The 20,327-nt window shown below is 42.4% G+C and overlaps 1 protein-coding gene across 1 annotated transcript in view; it reads left to right on the top strand.

The window, feature by feature from the left end:
- SRPX (sushi repeat containing protein X-linked) overlaps positions 1–19,495 on the top strand; it is a 118,205-nt gene extending 98,710 nt beyond the window's left edge. The window contains exons 6-10 of the mRNA XM_036744549.1: positions 3,794–3,915; positions 6,926–7,105; positions 12,982–13,115; positions 17,894–18,015; positions 18,887–19,495. Coding sequence (XP_036600444.1) covers positions 3,794–3,915; positions 6,926–7,105; positions 12,982–13,115; positions 17,894–18,015; positions 18,887–19,067 — 739 coding nt within the window. The 3' untranslated portion in view covers positions 19,068–19,495. The remainder of the gene's footprint in view (positions 1–3,793; positions 3,916–6,925; positions 7,106–12,981; positions 13,116–17,893; positions 18,016–18,886) is intronic.
- Positions 19,496–20,327: the final 832 nt, after the last annotated feature.

Genomic DNA, 20,327 nt, shown 5'->3' with positions numbered 1-20,327 from the left:
ATTATCTTCATTTTACAAGTAAAGAAACAAAGTCTAGGAGATGTTAAGTGACTTGCCCAGGGTCGCATAGCTAGTAAGTGGCTGAGTACAGATTTGAACTTAGGACATCCTGATTCCAAGCATAGCACTCTATCCGCTGTGCCATATAGCTGCCTCCCTCTTAGCTCATATTCTCATGTGTCCCATGTCTTGGGGAGCAGGGGAATCAGCTGTTCACAGAAAATGAAACAAACAAACAAATAAATAAAAGCCAAGAAAACAAACTAACCTTTGCGCAGCTGGTTAACTCAGCTGTCTGGGCTGTTAAGTCAGTCAATAAGCACTATGTGTCAAATACAGTGCAAAGCATGGGGACTGCAAGTAAAGCAGAAAGACACTCTTTGCCTTCAAGGAGCTTATAGTCTGATGGGGAAGACAGCACATAAGAGTGAGTTGGAGAGGAAGGTACCTGCCTGTATTAGTAAGGCAAGATTCATGACCTGGAGGATAACCATGAAGAGGCCCGTATGGTTCAGAATCTCAAAGTATGAAAAACTCTCTAGATAGAATGCAGAGGAAGTATAACATTTATTTAGACACCAGAGGATCCAATCCCAAGACCAATGACTCCAATTCGATATAGCAGTAATTATATTCCAAAACCAGTAAGCCCATCTCAATGTAGCAACAAGGAAGTTATAACACAGTATAGCAGGGAACCAAGTCATCCCTTAACCTTCCCCCCTGCTAGGGCCTTCTCATAAACAATCACTCACGAATCCTAACTATCTGCTTGCCAGTGTCCTCTCCCACAGTTCTGAAAGCCCTTGCAGTTCTCAGAGTCCTTGCAGTCTCTAGGGTTCTCTGGATTCTCAGTTCTCCAATCTCTCAATGCTGTAGATTCTCAGCTCTTTGATCTCCACAATTCTCTAGTCTACACTCTCTGCCCTGCAGTCTCTCTGGATGCTGGCTCTCTCAATGTCTTCTTGATGTCTGTTCTCAATTCTCCTTCTCAATTCTGCTGCTCTCAGTTCTGCTTATCTCACACTCTGGGCTCTCTTTATATACAGTCTTAGCCGCCATCTGATTGGGTAGAACTCAGGTCTCTGATTGGCTGAATTCATGCACATCTGATTGGCTAGAACTCAGTAAACATACAATTTGCTCTGGTCTTAGCACCTCTCCTTAAGGCCCTGAGGGTTTCACATATCTCTGTGACCTAAATAGCAAAAGGGTGTGGGCCTGGGGCCTCACACCTAGTAAGTCAAGGGTACAAGTAAAGGCCCTATTGAATGGGCAGGGAAGATCTTTAATCACATTAACACTACACTGCCCAGGAGGCACAGGAAAGGAAGGAAGGAGGGAAGGAAGGAAGGAAGGAAGGAAGGAGGGAAGGAAGGAAGGAAGGAAGGAAGGAAGGAAAGGCCTGCAGTGATGAGTTGGCAGCTCATCCTGGAAAGGAGTGATGATTGTGTGTGTTGACTAATGGAGGATGTGCTTCAGGGTTCTAAATTGTGCTAAATTTCAGGCTCTAACAATCTTACAATCTGTTTATTTAAAGCCTTTCCTGCTTTTCTTGCTCTGAAACTCTATCTTATTAATCTCCTCACAGCTCTGAGTAAAAAAAAAAAAACAGGGTTCTATGAAAAGCATGAACCTAGAGATATAGGTCACAGAGCATGGTGGGGGTCGGTGCCAAGTTACCTCATTCTTTGACCACATGTTCCATCCACTAGGCCATAGATCTTCCCTGTGGACAGGGGAGGGAATTGTCTTTAACACTTTTTACTTCGACTTAGCTCAGACCAAGAGAGGTACTTGAGCACCATTGATGGCCACCTAGAATGTTCTGAAGCAAGACTCTCAAAGCTGATAGGTGGAATTCTTCAATAATACTTTCCAAGGATTCTTATAGAGTGTGGTCTTTTTTCTCCCCTTGATTTACGCATGTGAAACATAGAGCTAAATTCCCTGCATATTTATCACACATTTTAATTGTGAATTAGGAAGATTTAAACATTATATTAACTTCTCAGGTCTCCATAGCTATTGTAACATGCAAAGCAGAATTAACATTTCCGGACTATTTTCAGTCTTTCAGTGGTTTCTTGCCACATAGTACCACTGACAGAAACTCCAAAAAAGTTAGTTCCTCTTTGTGTTTGGAATGTTAATGGAAATCATGGATGAGTAGGTTTTGTCATAGAGGACTGGCCTCATATAAAATTTTGATGTGAGAAGCATTTGTCTTTGATACCTTCCCAACTTTCAGTGCCCCGCTCCTAATTCCTGGATCACCCTGTCCTGTGCTTCATGAAGCACCAAATAATCTCATGTTTCCCTCTGGCTACCTAGAGCCCCCTTCTACAGAGTCCCCCCAACCCCCAGGTCTGCCCTCCAGAAAGTAGTCCAAGCCCCAATGCTCTAGAATTATCCTTCTCTCCATCCTTCCTGCTCCACCTCCCTCCTCCCTTGGTAAAACACAATTATTGATAATATATTTAGATAGTCAGAGAAAAAAACATTTTCCTTATAAAAGCTGAAAAATAAAATCGTAGCCTATGAGGCTTTTCTGGACCTGATTCTGTAACAATGTAAATGAAACCATCATTCAAGACTATTCACATTCTGGCCCTACCCTACCTTTCTCTTTTAATTATTAAATTTATTTTTTATTTTTAGTTTACAACACTCAATTCCATGAGTTTTTGAGCTCCAGATTTTCTCCCCTTTCCTCTCCTCCCCTGTCTCCCCCCACCAAGATGGCATGTAATCCAATATAGGTCCTATATGTATCTTCACATTAAACTTGTTTTCACAATAGTCGAGTTGTAAAGAAGAATTATAACCAATGGAATGAATCATGAGAAAGAAGAAACAAAATCAAAAAAGAAAAAAAAGAGAGAGCAAATAGTTTGCTTCAATCTGCATTCAGACTCTGTAATTCTTTCTCTGGATGTGGATAGCCTTTTCCATCATGAGTCTTTTGGAGTTTTCTTAGAACCTTGCATTGCTGAGAAAAGCCAAGTCTATCAAAGTTAGTCATCAGAGATACCGTGTATCTGTAATCATGTATAATGCTCTCCTGGTTCTGCTCCCCTCACTCAGCATCAGATCCTGTAAGTCTTTCCAGGTTATTATGAAGCCCATCTGCTCCTCATTTTTTATAGCACAATAGTATTCCATTACATTCACATACCACAATTTGTTTAGCCATCCCCCAGTTGAGGGGCATCCCCTTGATTTCCAATTCTTTGCCACCGCAAAGAAAGCTGCCATAAATATTTTCATACATATGGGTCCTTTTCCTACTTGTGTGATCTCTTTGTCTACTCTACCTTTCACAGTTATCTCTGCCTCCTCTTTCTATAGAAAGTTTCCGCTCCAGCCAAACTTATTTCCATTCTCTAGACACAAAATGGACAATCCTATGTTCATGATTTTGCTCCTGAAGATACTATCTAGGATGTCTTTGGTTATTTCCTTCAGTTTTTTCAATTCGGCCTTTTAGGTCCTACCACTTCTATGAAGATTCACTCCCCTGACAGTTTCAACCCAAAGTAATCTCTCAGCTCCTGTTCCACATCTTTACTCACTGTTTTTCTCTCATTTGGCATTTTTCTTGTACGGTCCTATGTTGGTGGCTGTGACTTTGTATACCTAATCTGCCTTCGCAGGGTGGTTGTAAACCCACAGAGAGCGAGGATGTAGCTTCAGCTTCTCTAACCCCTGGCACAGTGGTCTTAATGCAGTAGGCATCTGATAAATGTTTGAAAATAATCCCTTTGGGGCTGTCTCCTCCTCTGTCTTTCAGTGTTATTTTGAAAGGCCTGCCTCCAGGGTCAGATTTCCCAGAAGGACACCATAAGATCCAATACACTGTCTATGACAGAGCTGGAAACAAGGGAACTTGTAAATTCCATGTTAAAGTCAGAGGTAAGAATGACAGCTGATGCTTTTTGTTTCTATCCCCAAGAACTACTCGATCACTCTGGAGTGGGAGGTGGTGGGGGCAGGGCGGGGCAGAGTTGTCTTTGTTGTTGTCTCACTTTGATCCACTTCAGAAGCCCAGGAGCTAGGGCAGCTCAGCTCAGGCAGCTGGGGTCTTGGCATGTAAAAGCTGAGCTTCAAGACAGAAGCATCTAGGCAGCTGGGGGGTGCGGTGGCTAGAATGCTGGACTTGGAGTTAGGAAGATCTGAGTTCAAATTCTACCTCAGACAATGGATAGCTATGTAATAGCAGTTTCATATTAAATAATCTTTTTTATTGTACTGAATCACAGAAATGTTTGTTTTATTCCATAAATTAAAAATAAAATTTAATAATAAGTAATAGCTATGTAACTCTGAATAAGTCATGTGCCCTCTCTTTGCCTCAGTTTCCTTACCCATAAAAGTGGGGATAATAATAAGCACCTACCTCTCACAATTATTGTGATTATCAAATAAGTGTATTTGTAAAGTGCTTTGTAAATTTTAAAACTATATAATGAATTATATATAATGCTGTTATGATTATAATACTAGTAATATATATAATATTAGTAGAAAGCAGGACTGGACTTTGCATTGGAAGCATCAGGAACTTTAGCTCTGCCATCTATGAGCTGTGTTATTTTGGGCTAATCCCTTTATTTCTCTGGGCGAGGAAGCTGCTGGGCAAACGATGAGGCATTATATAAATGAGAGCCGCTATTACATGGAACACATGCTGACATTCACTATTTCTCTGGAGAAGCCAGCAAAAGGATTCTTCTGTTTTCATATAGGAATATGAATGAGTTAAGGTTAAGGGCAAAGCCAGGCCAGAAGCTTGTCCGCCACGCTCAGCCAGAGCTGGACAATAGGAAAGGAAGGCTGACCGTGTTCAGAGAGAATTGAAAGCTGGGGATGTTTCTGATGGGACATCTGTTAACCTTTCCTTACTGTGGGTTGTCAATCAAAGACCGTTGCCAGGAATGCTATGGGCAGCCTTGCCCCAGAGCCTGAGTTCATGAAGGGAGCTCAACCGGCAAGTATAGAAAGTGTGGAAGGACCAGCCCCCAAAGCTACAGCCCTGATATGCCCATGGCCAGGATGAGGCAGTATTGTGCAGTGAGATGACCATAAAACATGGAGTACCCAAGATCTAAGAGCACTCTTTACAAGATGTGTGGCTTTGGGCAAATTGCTTAACCTCTTTGGAACTATTTCTTTGTAATGTGAAATAGAAATAAAAAGACTTGTGGCACCTACCTTTAGGAAGGCTGTGCAGACTTAAATAAGATAGAGCAGGCCTTACAATCTTATATTCTGTGGAATCTAGAGCAAGCTAGCAGAGATAACTAGTTCCACCCACTCGTTTGACGGAAAGACTGTGCATCTAAAGAAATGATCTGATTGCCCAAGGAAGCCCAGGTAGTAGACAGTAGAACCAGGATTCTTAAATTCAGTGCCTTTGCTGCCTCCCCTGTCCCCAGTCATGTAAATGTTAACTGCCATCATCATTATCAGCTCCTATTTGAAGAGTTAGACCTAAAAATATCATGAGGTAGGTAAGGTTTTCCATTTTCTCCCCTCTCACATCATCCCCGGTGGCCTGTTTCCCCTTTTCTTGCTTCTCTCTTTCTCTTAGATTGCCCAGGGTCCTCCATCACGGCGCCTCATTGAGACCCAGGCCTTGTTTCCTTTAGCAGGCTCAGGCTTTTACTCACCTGCATCCATAGAAGAGAGTCTTCCTATAACTTGTTGTGTTTGTCCTTCATTCTCAAAGAGGACCATGACATCAGGGAAATGGTGACATGACTTGCAGTTGACTTTGATTTGAGTGAGGGAGGGCTGTGCAAGGTCACCAGCCTCAGTTTCTCCTCCAGGGGCATCTGGGTCCAGTGGCCTGATAATCACCAGGACAACTGGAGATGGCCCAGGATGCCTTCTTATGACTAGAAGTTAGGGGATGGGGGAGAGATCAACTAGGGATAGGAAAAGCATGATACGATTTGATGCTAGACTTCTCAGGGGAAATGGAAAGACTTCTTTTCACCACATTCAGTCTGGACAGAAAAAGGGCAGCACCCACACTGTTTAGGGATGAGTGGGAAGCAACTGTACTGCCCTGAAAGGAGGATAAGCTCAGGGACAATTGACCCATGGAGAAGTGGTCAGGCATATCAGGAGAGCCTAGAATACAGGATGTCCCCAAAAGGCTTTTCAGCTATAAAAGCTGAAAACTACATTAATGTACATAAATCTACCCTTGAATGCCCTGCACTAAAAGGTACATAGTGAAGCATGCAGGTATGAGGGCAAGGGTTTGGAATGAGAGAAATACTATGAACCAGACAGAAAACACCTGCAAAAAGAGGGAGAAAGACTCAGGCATTTGTCGATAAAGGCAGCCAGAATATGGATAGGGCTAATATTAAGACAAATGAAGTGAACCTCAAATGAGGAGAGGTTCCTGAGAGAATATGAGTGAATACAGCAATATGAGGGATGTGCTAAGGAACAAAAAGTGAGCCTCCTCCTCCTCTTCCAGGACCAGTGCTTTGGGAGAAATGAGAGAAAGTGCATCCGTTCTAGGAGAGGTCATCAAGGCTGCAATGTTTTCTAAAGGGAGCCAGGTTTCCATGAGTAAAGGACATGGCAAGAAGAAGTCTGACCGCGGAAACTTTGTGAACAATGGAATAGGGTTTCCAAAGCTTACAATGGAAAGAGAGGGAAAGAGTGGTAGGGCTAAAGATAGGACCGGGGAGCACAGGAAAAAGAGTTTATGCTAAGGTAGCCTATGACTCTTAACTCATGCAATACAGAGAGAGAAGAAGTTTGCCAGCCATAGGACACTGGATTTTCTCACCTTTCTACCTTCCCTTTTCTTGGGGGTTGTCACAGGTATCAGAATTCCTACTTGTGGCTCTAGCTCTTGTTCTGGAGAAGGCTTTATTTTCTGAATGCCCTCTCTTCACAGTCCAACGTTGCAATAAGCTTCATTCTCCAGAGAATGGCTACATCAAATGCTCCAGTGATGGCAATAATTACGGGGCCACCTGTGAGTTCTCCTGCATTGGAGGCTATGAGCTACAAGGTAGCCCAGCCCGAGTGTGTCAGTCCAACTTGGCCTGGTCAGGCACAGACCCGACTTGCAAAGGTAAGTGAAGAACTGGCTCCTGAACTGATATTGGGGAGCCTGAGGATGTCGTGTGTTCAGGATTAAAGGGATGGAATACAGGGAAGTGTGATGCGGCTTCTGTTCTATTTTGGAAGCTTTGAATGTCATTCTACTTCATTTGAGCCTCCCCTGTGTGGGGGGTTCTCCTTCCTGCTTTGTCCCTTCCTCTTAGCACTTATTTCCTTCTTTCCTCTGTGCCCGAAAAGGAAGACTGGTGATTCACAAAATTTTCAAGCAGGGAATGTTCGTCTTCATTACTCCCAGTGTAAGAGTGAAAGAGCCGTTGGTTAGGAAATAGAAGACCAGACTTCTGATCCTGACTCTGCCAAATATTTACTGAGGAATCTTGGGGAAATCATTTACTTTGGCAGGGGCCCTTCAGTTTCCTCATCTACGAAATTGGATTTGGTAGCAGCTATACTATTTACCTTACCTGAAAGCATGGCTCAGATGAGATGATGGAGAAAAGCCTTTGTAAACCTTAAAGCACAAATAATGATAAGGTGTTATTACCATCGAGGTGACAGAAGAAGCCTTTGAGCGCTTGTCCCCCCCTCTCCTGTTCTGGGCCTGGAGTCAGGAAGATATGAATTCAGATTGGGCCTCAGGCACTTACTAGATGGGTGACTAGGAGCAAGTCACTTAACCACTGTCTGCCTGATTGTCTTCAACTGTAAATGGGAAGAATAGCAGTATCTACCTCACAGGGTTGTGGCAGGGATCAAATGAGATGTTTGTAAAGTACTTAGCATAGTACCTGGCTTTTTTCCTTCCTTCCTTCCTCCCTTCCTTCCTTTCTTCTCCCTCCCTTTCTCCTTCCCTCCCTTCCTTCCTCTCTCCCTCCTTCCCTTCCTTCCTTCCTTCCTTCCTTCCTTCCTTCCTTCCTTCCTTCCTTCCTTCCTTCTTCCTTCCTTCCTTCCTTCCTTCCTTCCTTCCCTTCCTTCCTTCCTCCCTTCCTTCTTTACTTCCTTCCTTCCTTCCTCCCTTCCTTCCTCCCTTTCTTCCTCTCTTCATCCCACTCTCCCTCCTTTCCTTCCTTCCTCCCTCCCTCCCTCCTTCCCTTCCTTCCTTCTTCCCTTCCTTCCTCCCTCCCTCCCTTCCTTCCTCCCTTCCTTCTTTACTTCCTTCCTCCCTTCCTTCCTTCCTCCCTCCCTTCCTTCCTTTCTTCTCCCTCCCTTTCTCCTTCCCTCCCTTCCTTCCTCTCTGCCTCCCTTCCTTCCTTCCTTCCTTCCTTCCTTCCTTCCTTTCTTCTCCCTCCCTTTCTCCTTCCCTCCCTTCCTTCCTCTCTCCCTCCCTCCCTTCCTTCCTTCCTTCCTCCCTTCCTTCCTCCCTTTCTTCCTCTCTCCCTCCCTCCCTTCCTTCCTTCCTTCTTTCCTTCTTTCCTTCCTTCCTTCTTCCCTTCCTTCCTCCCTTCCTCCCTTCCTTCCTCCCTTCCTTCTTTACTTCCTTCCTTCCTTCCTCCCTTCCTTCCTCCCTTTCTTCCTCTCTTCATCCCACCCTCCCTTCCTTCCTTCCTCCCTCCCTCCTTCCTCCTTCCCTTCCTTCCTCCCTTCCTCCCTGCGTCCCTTCCTTCCTCCCTCCCTTCCTTCCTCCCTTCCTTCTTTACTTCCTTCCTCCCTTCCTTCCTTCCTCTCTTTCTTCCTCTCTCCCTCCCTCCCTTCCTTCTTTCCTTCCTTCATTCCTTCTTCCTCTCCTTCTTTCCCACCTCCCCCCTCCACAACACCCAATTTCTCTTTTCTTCTCTCCCACGCTATTGGGCATTGTTGATTTCTATATTTGTGATACTTTTTTTCCTCTTTCCTTTCAAAGCCATATAAAATAGATTTTGTGCATAAGACAACAGGAACCTCTATGGACCCCACTTTATGTCTCCATACTTTATATAGAATGTTTGAACTCCAAGTTCAAACTTCTTCCCTGGAGCTGAGGCCCAGACAAAGGGAAGTAACTAGTCCAAAGTCACACAGAAAGTTAGTGGAAGAGATCAGAGAAGGTGAATTAGAGAGTTCCCTTCTTCTGCGGTAACTTGACATCCCGTCACGAATGGGAGCTGATGCCTAGTTGCACTTAGGATAGGAAGACCGTGAGACCATTTGGCTTCTCTGGTCCTTAGTTTCTTTATCTGTGACCACCTCCAAGATCCCTTCTGGCTCTAAATCAATGATCCTGTGATCTTAGGATCTCTAATTGAAGATTTACTTCCTGTGTGTTAATTTGGCCCCTCAGTTAGTTACCAGGTGACCCACAACATTTCGATTTCCAGTTAGACTGCTGATGGGTCATCCAATCAGTGAGTCAATAAATATTAAGCACCTTCTATACCAGGCACTATGCTAAGTGCTGGGGGTACAAAGAGAGGCAAAAACAGTTCCTGCCCTCAAGGAGTTCACAGTCTAGTGAAGGAGTCAGCATGACCAACTATGTACATGCAAGATGTATACAAGAGAATTTGGAAATAATCCACAAAGGGAAGGTACTAGAATTAAGAGGAATAGTAAAAGGCTTCCTGTAGGAGGTGTGATTGTATTTGGCACTTGAAGCAAGTAAGAGAATCCAGGAGGCAGAGATGACAAGAGAGAGCATTCCAGGAGTGGGGGACAGCTAGAGGAAATGCCAGGAGTTGGGAGATGGAGAGCCTTGTTTGAGGAGTAACAAGAAAGCTGATGTCACTGGATTAGAGTATATGAAGGGATTTAAAATATAAAAAGACTAGAAAGATGAAGGGCAAGTCAGGCTATATAGGGTTTTGAACACCAAATTGAGAAATTTATTGGTGAGGGAGGAAGAAGAGGGTGGGCCTGTGATACGCTTAGACCTGTATAGGAAGATGATTTTGACAGCAGAATGGAGAATGGACCGGAGTGGGGAAAGACCAACCAGGAGGCTATTGCAGTGAGTGTCTGCGCTAGGATCCTGGCAGGCTCTGTCTCTATGTTTGCATCTGTCTGTCTGTATCTGTCTCTCCTCTGTGTCTGGCTCTTTTTCTGTCTTGGTCTAACACATGCATGCACGCATGTACACACACACACACACACACACACACACACACACACACACACACACCCTGAATGTTCTTTCCTTATTTTTGGTCTCCAGATAACTCGCCAATTGTGAAAGGATTCATGTTCCTCTTTTGGTCACCTGGGATGCCTTTGATTTGTATAAATGTAGGGCAAATGTTAATATACTTGTTTGAAAGTGAAAGAGATTTGGCTATCTGTCATATACATTTTTCTAGCTATCATATTTGAATCTATTACAATATAGATTATAGTAATATCTTTGGGATGAATGGATTCAGTCTATTAAGTATGATGTTGAGCTTTTCCCTATTTTACTTGGGAAAATCTCTACATTTTACATTAATTAAATAGGTTCAAACTTTGATTAAATAGATGTAACTTACAAAAACAGTGATCAGGTGTTTTATTTCCTTAAATTCAGAATTTTGAGCAGTAACTGGGTAAGTCATCACTCTATGCCTGAATTATGGGTAATGTCATAGCATCAGCCCTAGAATGAGAATTAACTTTGAGGTAACTATTCACATGACTTCAAGCAACAATATTTTGATTTTAAAAAGTGTTGAACAAATAACTGAATCATTCAGATTTGTTTGTGGCAGCAGAGGCATTTATGATGGCAATTCAGAACCAACCTATCACAGTCAGAAATTTCAGGAGGGTTATCTCTAAGGAGCTCAGACTGCGATTAATGCAGATTGTGCAAGGAAATGGATAGAAATTGTGCAACAAATCCCTACAGGCATCAAAAATTTAGCACCTACTGAATACCTATTAACATATAATCTGGTGGCTAGAATTATACATGGGAAACTTTTGTGGACTGACAGATCCCCATAATACAAATGCAGAAACAAAAATATCCTTGTGGATTTAACCATTAAAATGCATTGAAACTGGAGTATCATTACCAGCTGTGAGAAATATGGTTTTGGGGATCACTGGACTTCCCCAAATTGTGAGAAAATGTGGCTTTGGGGATCACTGGACTTCCTAGGCAGGCCAAAGTCCTGAGGAAGAACCCTGTGATAATCCCTAGGGAAGGTTGTACAGACCACAGGACTTCCAGGGGAAGACCAAGTGGTAGCCCCCCTTAGTCTGTGGGGTTCACAGGGCCTCCTAGGGTCAGACCCTAAGGAGGACCCAAGTGATGGCACCTTAGGACGGCGGTAAGATCACAAGGCTCCTGAGACAGGGCCGGAAGTCCCAAGTGATGTCCCCTTAAGAAGACTGTGCAGACCACAGGGTTCCCCAAGGGAATCCAGAGTGGTAGCCCTCTTAACACCGCAGTGGGGATCACAGGACTCCCCAAGGCAGGATCAGGAAGCAAGCCCGAGACAAGCTTCCACTGCTCATTGCTTTCTTTTCCTTACTTAGGAAAATCCATGTGATTTGCCCATTCTCACCCAAAGAACTCAGGACTAGAGGAAGGGATTTATTACGCTCCTCAAGAGAGCAGGTATAGTGCTCACAGGAACACTCACACAGATACAGCTGCAGGAGCAGGGGTAACCATTCCCTCCACTCCTGCTAGAGTTATGGTTAGCTTACAATCTTCATTTTTTACGTAGTTTTCCTAGGTTATACAGTTTATGTAGGTAGGATAATAAGGATACAGAAGCAAAAGTGAAGTTAAATGGATTTTCCTTGTCTGAGTTTAGGATTAATCTACATTTTTTACTCCCCTACTGTCCCTCTTTAACATATGCAAATTATGCAAATCAGTAGGCCTGGACTCTTGATCACGACCAGACCCTAGATAAGCTTGAACTGGTTCAAGGGGTTTGGCCTCTCTAATTCCCCTGACTGCCTTCTCAAAAAGCATGCACACGCACAAGCCTCTGACCTCTCACCTGACCGACCTTGAGGCCTGGTTTCTGCTAGAGCTGGGGTGGGGGAGTGGGGAAGTACACCTTTAGTTCTGTGGAAACAAAACTCCTCCTCCCATTTCTTACACAGCCATACTACGACAATCCCCAATAATCTGGAAATAATATTGATCCATAAAAACTTCAGAACAACATTTTAAATGGATGTAATTATGCCAAATATTCATTATCTCCAAGCTAGGTGGAACAAAAGTCTTTGCAAATATAGAGCCCTGGGAAAAGAAATCAGTCATCTAGGAACAGAAAGCGGCACATATCCTCCCTTTCAACCTGTCTGCTACCAAGTCGTGTGGAGAATGTATGCCGTAAGCCTATACAAGATGAGCTACATCCTAATGCTTTTATGTAGCATCAACAACAACAACCAGTTTGTTTTTAATCCACCTGTGCAGCAATGTGCTGAACTTGAAATATGAAAGAATAAATAGGGAGAGTGACTGGTCCAGGTAGCATTATTCTTAAAACATTGTGTAAAAGTCAGTTGTTATTCTGTGTATCTGTTGTCTTACTAAGTACCTTTTTACCCAGAGGCCGTTGGGTGCAGTGAAGGATTTGGAGTCAAGGGACATGGGTTTGAATCACACTTCTGTCACAATCTTTGAATCCAGACTTAACCAATCTGGGTCTCAATTTCCTCATCTTGGAATAGATGGCTCCCTTCAAGTCTAACACAAAGGAAGCCTTCGGAGTGACATTCCTCGTCAATCTGAACTTTCTCCCTTCTTCCCGCCCCCCCCCCCCAGTGACTTACCCTTTTATACTGACTTTAGGCCGTCAATCCATGATAAGCTCCTACTGCACAGGGAGGGTTTCATGTTTTTATCCCTAGTATTAGCATGGTGCTGGCACATTGGAGACTCTTCATATATATCGATGGATTGATTTCCTGAACAGAAACAGAGAATCTCTGCCCCAAGTACTGACTAACCTTTTCCCACTGCAGCTATGAAGATCAATGTGGGCGTCAGGACTGCCGCTGCCCTCCTGGATCAGTTTTATGAGAAAAGAAGGCTCCTTATTGTGTCCACCCCAACTGCCCGTAACTTGCTCTACAGGGCACAACTTTCGATGCTTCAGGTAAGACCCACTTGGGCTGAAGGAGAGAGGTGGACAGGGTAGAGCCTTTCCTGAAATCAGCCTCCACTTCTTCCCCTAAAACAAATCAGAAATGACCTATGCTCCTCTAGCATTATAGAGCACTTTGTTCTTTGGAAACACAGTTCTCCTCTGCACTTGTTATATACAAATCTGCCTCCCCTCACCATAGAATGCAAGTACCTTGAGGGCAGGACCATTTGTTCTTGTCATCCGGTCCTCAGTCTCCAAGCCTAGTGCCTGGCACATAATAGGTGCTTAATAAATTTAATAAATACTTGTTGGATTTGAAATATATTTAGTATTATCATTCTCTGTGTTTGTGTTGATCATGTGAGCAGCAACTGTCTTCTCAAAACTTTTTCTCTCATCCATTTCCTGGCTCAGTATCTCCCTGGGTATTTAATGCATATTTGGTGAATTAAAATAAATTAAGGGTAAAATGGGTACCAAAGAATCAAGCCAGTTTGTAGACTTCCTCCTTCCTTCCTTCTTTCTGTCCTTCCTCCTTCCTTCCTTCCTTCCTTCCTTCCTTCCTTCCTTCCTTCCTTCCTTCCTTCCTTCTTTCCCCACCCTCCTTCCTTCTTTCCTTCAAGTTCTCCATTTGTTAAGTGCCTCCTAGCAAATAACTGTGCTAGAGGATGAAAAAAAATACTTCAGAACATTAAATATCTGTGATTTCTTGAGTGTGTGTACTATTTGTTCCAACAAAGATCAAAATGTTTCTAATACAAGAGTTGCTGTGACCAAAGAAAAAAGTGCTCACCTTGTCACCAACCTGGTGATGAACTTTTCTGAATTTATTTGAACTGGTTCTCGGATGACAACCACACATTCCATCATTGGCCCATCCCTAACACTTTCGTATCTTGTGTTCTGTTGGCTGAGCTTTCAGAAGCCTCCAGTGTTAACTTCATGCCACAGTGAGGCATCAGAACAGGATTTTAGTGGTGACTAGGAGAGATTAAAAGATAAATATGATATATTCCCTGCCCAAAAGGAATTACCAGCTTAGTGCAAGTCTTGACATGGACATAAATAGAATACAAAGCAGAACATGTGTATGCCTTTATTTTCTTTGATGAATCATGTACCCTTATAAATGTGAGGACCTTGACTTTATTAGCATCTAAGAGATACTACATCCTGAATATTTTGAACATCTAAGAACTTGTAGCACTTACTTGGAGCTGTTGATGTATAGTGAAGATTGCCAATATGACGAAAGGTGGAAGCCAGAATTTGTCTCTGTTACTGACAAAGAGACCAAATGATAGAGCCTCCTAATGTGTCTCTAGGTGTAATCGTTAGCAGTCTTTCAAAAGACAGAATGGTACTCTTCCTCTCAGCGTTGTTATAATTTAGAATGGCATTTTTTTTCTTCATTCTTGGTGCAGAAATCAAACACAAACCTCCAAAGAGCTGCTTCTCATCTATAAAATTTATTCTGGCTCTTTCCTAGAAGCCAAATTCATTGGAGAATTGAAAAGCAGGAGGCTCAGGAGCAGACCTAGTGGTTATGAGACCAATAGGACTGACTTCATGTGGCCTTGATAGCCTGATTTTCCTTGACACCCAGCCTGATGTTGGTGTTCCTGTCACATAACCCTAGAGAGGGGGCAGCCGGGGGTGATGGGTTAAGCCAGGAGTCTTGGTTCTGCCAACTAGCTGTGTGACCTGGGGCAAGTCACTTCAATCCCTGGGTCTTCAGTTTCTTCATTAAAAAGTAAGTGCGTTGGATTAGATCAGGCTGGCACAACCTGCAGCCCGCCGAAGGATTTCAGGCGGTAGGTGGCAGCCCTCAGGTTGTGCAGGCCTAAACTAGATGATCCCTAATATCCCTTCCTTTAGGCAGCAAAGTGGTAGAGTGGATAGAATTTTCCACCTAGAGTCAGGAAGAACTGAGTTTAAATCCTGTTTCAAATATGTACTATCTGTATGACCCTGGGTGAGGCACTTAACCTCTCAGGCTCAGTTTCTCCACCTATAAAATGAGAATGGTAATTGTTCTTACCTCCTGGGTGGTCCAGAGGCTCAAACGAGATAACCTAGTGCTTTGCAAATCTTAAAGCACTGTATAAATGCTAGCTACTGTTATCCATTTCTAATGTTCATGAGCTCCACATCCATAAGGACAACGTCTTGATTGTCTTTGTGTTTCCCCAGTTCATAGCTCAGTGCTCAGACTTAATGGTTACTTTGTAAATGTTTGGTTTAATCAAGCAGGTAGGACACAGCTTATGCTTAGATTTTTAATTGCTTTTGCTCTATAAAATAGTATTGTTAGGTTGGCTTAAATGTATACCTTCACAGTCATTCGTTAAACACCAGTTCTCTGTACTAAGCAGAATCCTTGGTGTTCCTTTGTTTATTGGTTCCAGTCGGTAAGCTTCAGTCTCACGTCTTAATTCTCCTGGGTTGGCTGTGCAAATGTCTGAAGGATTGTTCCAGGGAAGGATTAGATTTATTCTACTTGACTCCCCAGGGCAGAGCTGGACCAATAGGAAGAAGTTACAAGAGGCAAATCTTGGTTTCCTGTAAGAGCGGACCTGATGCTAGAGTTATCCTAACAGGGCATGCACTACCTTCGAAAGCAGTGACTTTGTTCTCATTTAAAGTCTTCTAGGAAAGATGACGATTTCATTTGCTCTTTTGTTGAGATGGCCACAGAAGCTCTTCCCTTCCAAAGCTGGAATTCTGTGACTGTAGAACATGACATACCTACTCAGAGATCCCCTCCCCTTACTCCTCTTGGTTCTAGGACCCTCCATAGAGTCTCATATTAATCAGGTCCAGTCCCAGATAGATTATGATAGAGGATGTTTGGGCCCCAGTACCCTTTCATCCTTTGTCACATTTCCTTCATTCCTGCCAACACAACTCTTTCCTTATTACCCACCCCTGCCCCCACCTCCCAGGAGTGTTGTGTCCTGAAGAGATCTGCAACTCTGTCAGCATCCCAGGATCTGATCCCTTCTTTCTCCATTACCTCACCTAGCGAGGCTTACCATTTCTCTGTCTCATGTTGCTAGATGTCTTAATAAAAGCGCTTTGCATTCATTCCAGTGTGAACAGCTTAATGTGTCACTCCTATTAGAAACTGAGCTCTCAGCTGGAGCCCTTATCCCAGTGTAGTCCACTGATGCGGAAATTCTAGGCAGGCCTGCTGTGAGCAGAGTCTGTCTCAAAAGCAGACCATAGACCTTCCTGCCCAAGGGAGGGGTTATGGCAATATATGTGGTCTGAAAATAAAATGCTATTTACTTGAAGACATTTTTTATTTTCCTTTTCAAAATTCTATTTTAGTGATTTCAGTGACTTTTCTTTTCCATTGTCAGGGAAAGTGCTTATCAGATCACTTGACAAAATCTGTCTGGACCTATGTTGCTCAGTCTTTTTCCCAGGACCAACTCATATGATTGGAACTTTTTTTAAAACTTGGAAACATTTTTTCCTCTTTCTTTGCAAGTCAAATTTAAAGTTCTCTAGGGAAGCCTTAGGTTTGTTTGTTTTTTTAAAGAAAGTTTGGCTCCGTGGAGTTTTTATCAATTCTATACATAGACACAAAGACTACCATTTTTTTTAGGTTTAAAAATACCCCTAAAAGCCGAATTTTCATCGAATTCCAGTGGGAAAAAAAGCATTGCTTTTGGAGGCAGAAGACATGGGTTCATATTTTGTCACTGTCACTATCAGTGTTATTTTGGGCACACTTAACTCCATTGGCCTCAGATACATCTAATATGGAAAATGAGGGGGTTGGTTAGATTAGATAGCATTGAAGGTCCCTTGCTGCTCTGAATCTATGATTTTATGATTCATAGGAAAGTATTTTAATATATTTTATTTCATTAAATATTTCCCAATTACATGTAAAATTTTTTAACATTCATTTTTTAAATTTTAAGTTCTAAAATCTCTCCCTTTATTTCTTGAGAAGTCAAGCAATATGATATAGATTATACATGTGAAACAATGTAAGATGTATTTCTATATTAGCTACATTGCAAAAGAAAGCACAAAAAACCCAAGAAAGATAAAGAAAGGAAAAAAAAAGTATACTTTGATCTGCACCCTGAGCTCATCAGTCTCTCTCAGGAGGTGTATCGTATTTTTCAACATGGGTCATAGGAAAGTATTTAGAGATTATATAAACCAGAGGTCTGGGCCTAAGTTACTTTCTAGGATCAAGCATAAACTTCTGTATTTATCATTAAAAGCCACCCTTCACAATCAGGTCCCTGCCTGTATCCAGTCTGAATAATTTCATGATTCCCCTTCAGATACTCTGTGTTCCAGCCAAACTGGCCTTTTGCTATTCCTTACACAGACCAGCCACTCCTCCTGACTCTGTGCCCTGGCACTACACTATCATGCCCAGAATGCACTTCTTCCTTCTCTCTCAGAATTCCTTACTTCTTTTAGATATTCAGCCCAAACAGCACATTCATTATGAAGCCTTTCCTGATCTTGCCCTCCTGGTGCCCGCAAGGCATCAGGGATGAGTGCTTTCACTGTATATACATGTTGTCTCTCCTGATAAAATGTAAGCTCCTAGAAAGCAGGGACTGTTTGATTTTTGTCTTTGTACCCCCAGTACCTAGAGGTCTGGCCAGTTAACAAGTAATGACTGATTGGTTGCCTCTACTTGGCAAAGTTCTTTTCCTCCAGTGATACCTTTTTAATTTGTACATTTTTCCCCTGACACTAAAGACCTCATTTCCTAAAAACATTCCTCTTTCTCATGTCGGCTTTTTCAGCAATCACAGTGTGGTCTGGACCTAAGGCACATCACGGTTATTGAACTGGTTGGCACCTATCCAACCCTGATAGGAAGAATAGGAATGAGGATCATGCCCCCAGCACTCACCCTACAGCTCAGGTAAGAGAAAATCACCATTTTTTTTCTTCCCAGGTAAATGCATTTTCCTTTGCTATTCCCTAAAATTCATTCCCTTTCTTGTTCACACCAGTGAATCCCTTTTATTTTCAATGCACCCTAGGATAGGGTGAGTGTTACAACAGTACAAATTGACAAATCATTCCTTGATGAGTTTTAAGAGACATCAGGCCTGGTCTTTCTCAGGCCTCGGTTTGAGGCCTGGGAAAGACCTTGATTTAGAAAAGCCAGGGTCACCCAGTGCATCCTGGGCCATCACCAGTCATCTTGACTTTTGTCTGGCCACTGGCCTTCTATGACTCTGGAGGAGAGAGTGGGGCTGATGACTTTGTGAAGCTCTGCCTCTCTTAAATCCAATTCACAATAAGTCAAGATGTCATCCTCATGATGTTCTTGGTTCCTTTTGAAACGAAGGACAAGCAGCAACAACAAAAGAAATTAGGCAGTGTTTGTGAAAGGAATCAGAAAAAAATCCTTCTCATTTCTAAAGGGTCTTTTTCTAGTCTTTTTTGTGAAATTGCTTGTTAACTATCTAATCAATCCATATATGTATTTTGTTGTTCAGTTTTTTTTAAGTCGTGTCTGACTGTACATGGTGCACTTAGAGTTTTCTTGCAAAGATATTGGAGTGGTTTGCCATTTCTCCAGCTCAAATTGCAGATGAAGACATGGAGGCAAACAGGTTAAGTGACTCTCCCAGGGTCACACATCTAGTAAGTGTCTGAAGCCAGATTTGAACTCAGGAAGATGAGCCTGCCTGACTCCAGGCTGCCCTCCATATATCTATACGCTACAACAGAATGTTCTCAGCAATTGGACCTCTAGCCCCGTTCAATGCTTTGTCTGGTTTCAGGTTGCTACTGCGGATTCCTCTTAACACCTTCAGCATATTATTGGTGGATAAGCATGGCATGGATAAAGAACGCTACATGTCCATAGTGACACCAGTATCCCTCTTCAACCTGATTGACACTTTCCCCTTGAGAAAAGAAGAGATGGTTATACAAGCTGAAATGGGCCAGGCATGCAACTGATGATGGCAAAACCTGGAAACTTCTGATTGGTGAATGGATTCCATTTCCCTGCCTACATAATACCCAAAGCATGCCTTTTTTAAAAAAAATGTCACTGATGTACAGATTTCTTTTGTAATTTTAAAATTTTATTTTATTATATAACTTCTTTGTATCTGAAAATAAACATTAAGGGTTTTTTTTGGTACTTTCAGGTATCTCTGGAAAATTTCATACTAATAACAGAATTTAGAATTTCTAACCCTCTCTATCCTCATAACATTCTCTTTCCACACCTATCTCACTAAAGTGAGTGACCATGTACAGAATTTTATAGACTATGGCAACATACAGATCTGGGACATTTCATTCGGTGCGTAATAGAACTCTATTACATTGTATTTTTTTAATTAAAACTTTTATTAATAAAATATTTTGGGGCAAATTCAGAATTGAGTATTTTTAAATTTGCTTAGCATGTATAGACTTACCATTGATCATGAAAACATCCAAACTAGAGCCTGGCTTTTATGAGAGAGAGAGAGAGTGAGAGAGAGAGAGAGAGAGAGAGAGAGAGAGAGAGAGAGAGAGAATTAGAATAGCAGCCTTGGTCTTATTCTTTCAGAGCAAATAAGCTACATCTCTCTCTTAGAGTTTTAGGGGTGCCCTTCAGGCCTTCTTAGATTTTGAACTCATTGAGGATAGGGATGGTTGTTTGCCTTCTTCTGTATCCCCAGTGCTTAGCAAAGCTCCTGGCACATAGTGGGTGCTTAAAATGTTTATTGACTGACTATGGGGTGTCATCCTCTAATGCATCAGCCTGAGTCCCCATTCCAATGTATTTTGCTCACTTTCAATTGCCAGTAATGGCTGCTTCAACTATACTCAACCAAAAAACACTTTGCTTTTACAAAGGGATATTACTCTTAACATATAGCAAGACCAGAAGTATAGATATTTATCCTCAGCAACAGGGAGCATACTTTTTCCTATGCCATCTTAGTCTCTGAAAGATGGAGTTCAAACTTTGAGCATTTCTTACATAGTATTTATTCTACCAAGCTTGCTTCCATATTCTACATAGCCATTGGAATAACTAGATAGATAGATAGATAGAATTTATTAAGTGCCTACTACGTGCCAGGCCCTGTGCTAAGTCCTAGGAACACAAAAACAAGAAAACAAGATGGTCTCTACTCTCAAGGAGCTTATCTCCTAATGGGATAAAAAACCATATAAAGTAGAAAGGTGGAGGGATGGTGGTAATACATACATAGGATT

The sequence above is a fragment of the Trichosurus vulpecula genome, chromosome 2, assembly GCF_011100635.1.
Source record: "Trichosurus vulpecula isolate mTriVul1 chromosome 2, mTriVul1.pri, whole genome shotgun sequence".
Taxonomy (NCBI): Eukaryota; Metazoa; Chordata; class Mammalia; order Diprotodontia; family Phalangeridae; genus Trichosurus; species Trichosurus vulpecula.
The sequence above is the reverse complement of the archived record's forward strand: the minus strand, read 5'-3'. Positions and strand labels throughout refer to the sequence as shown.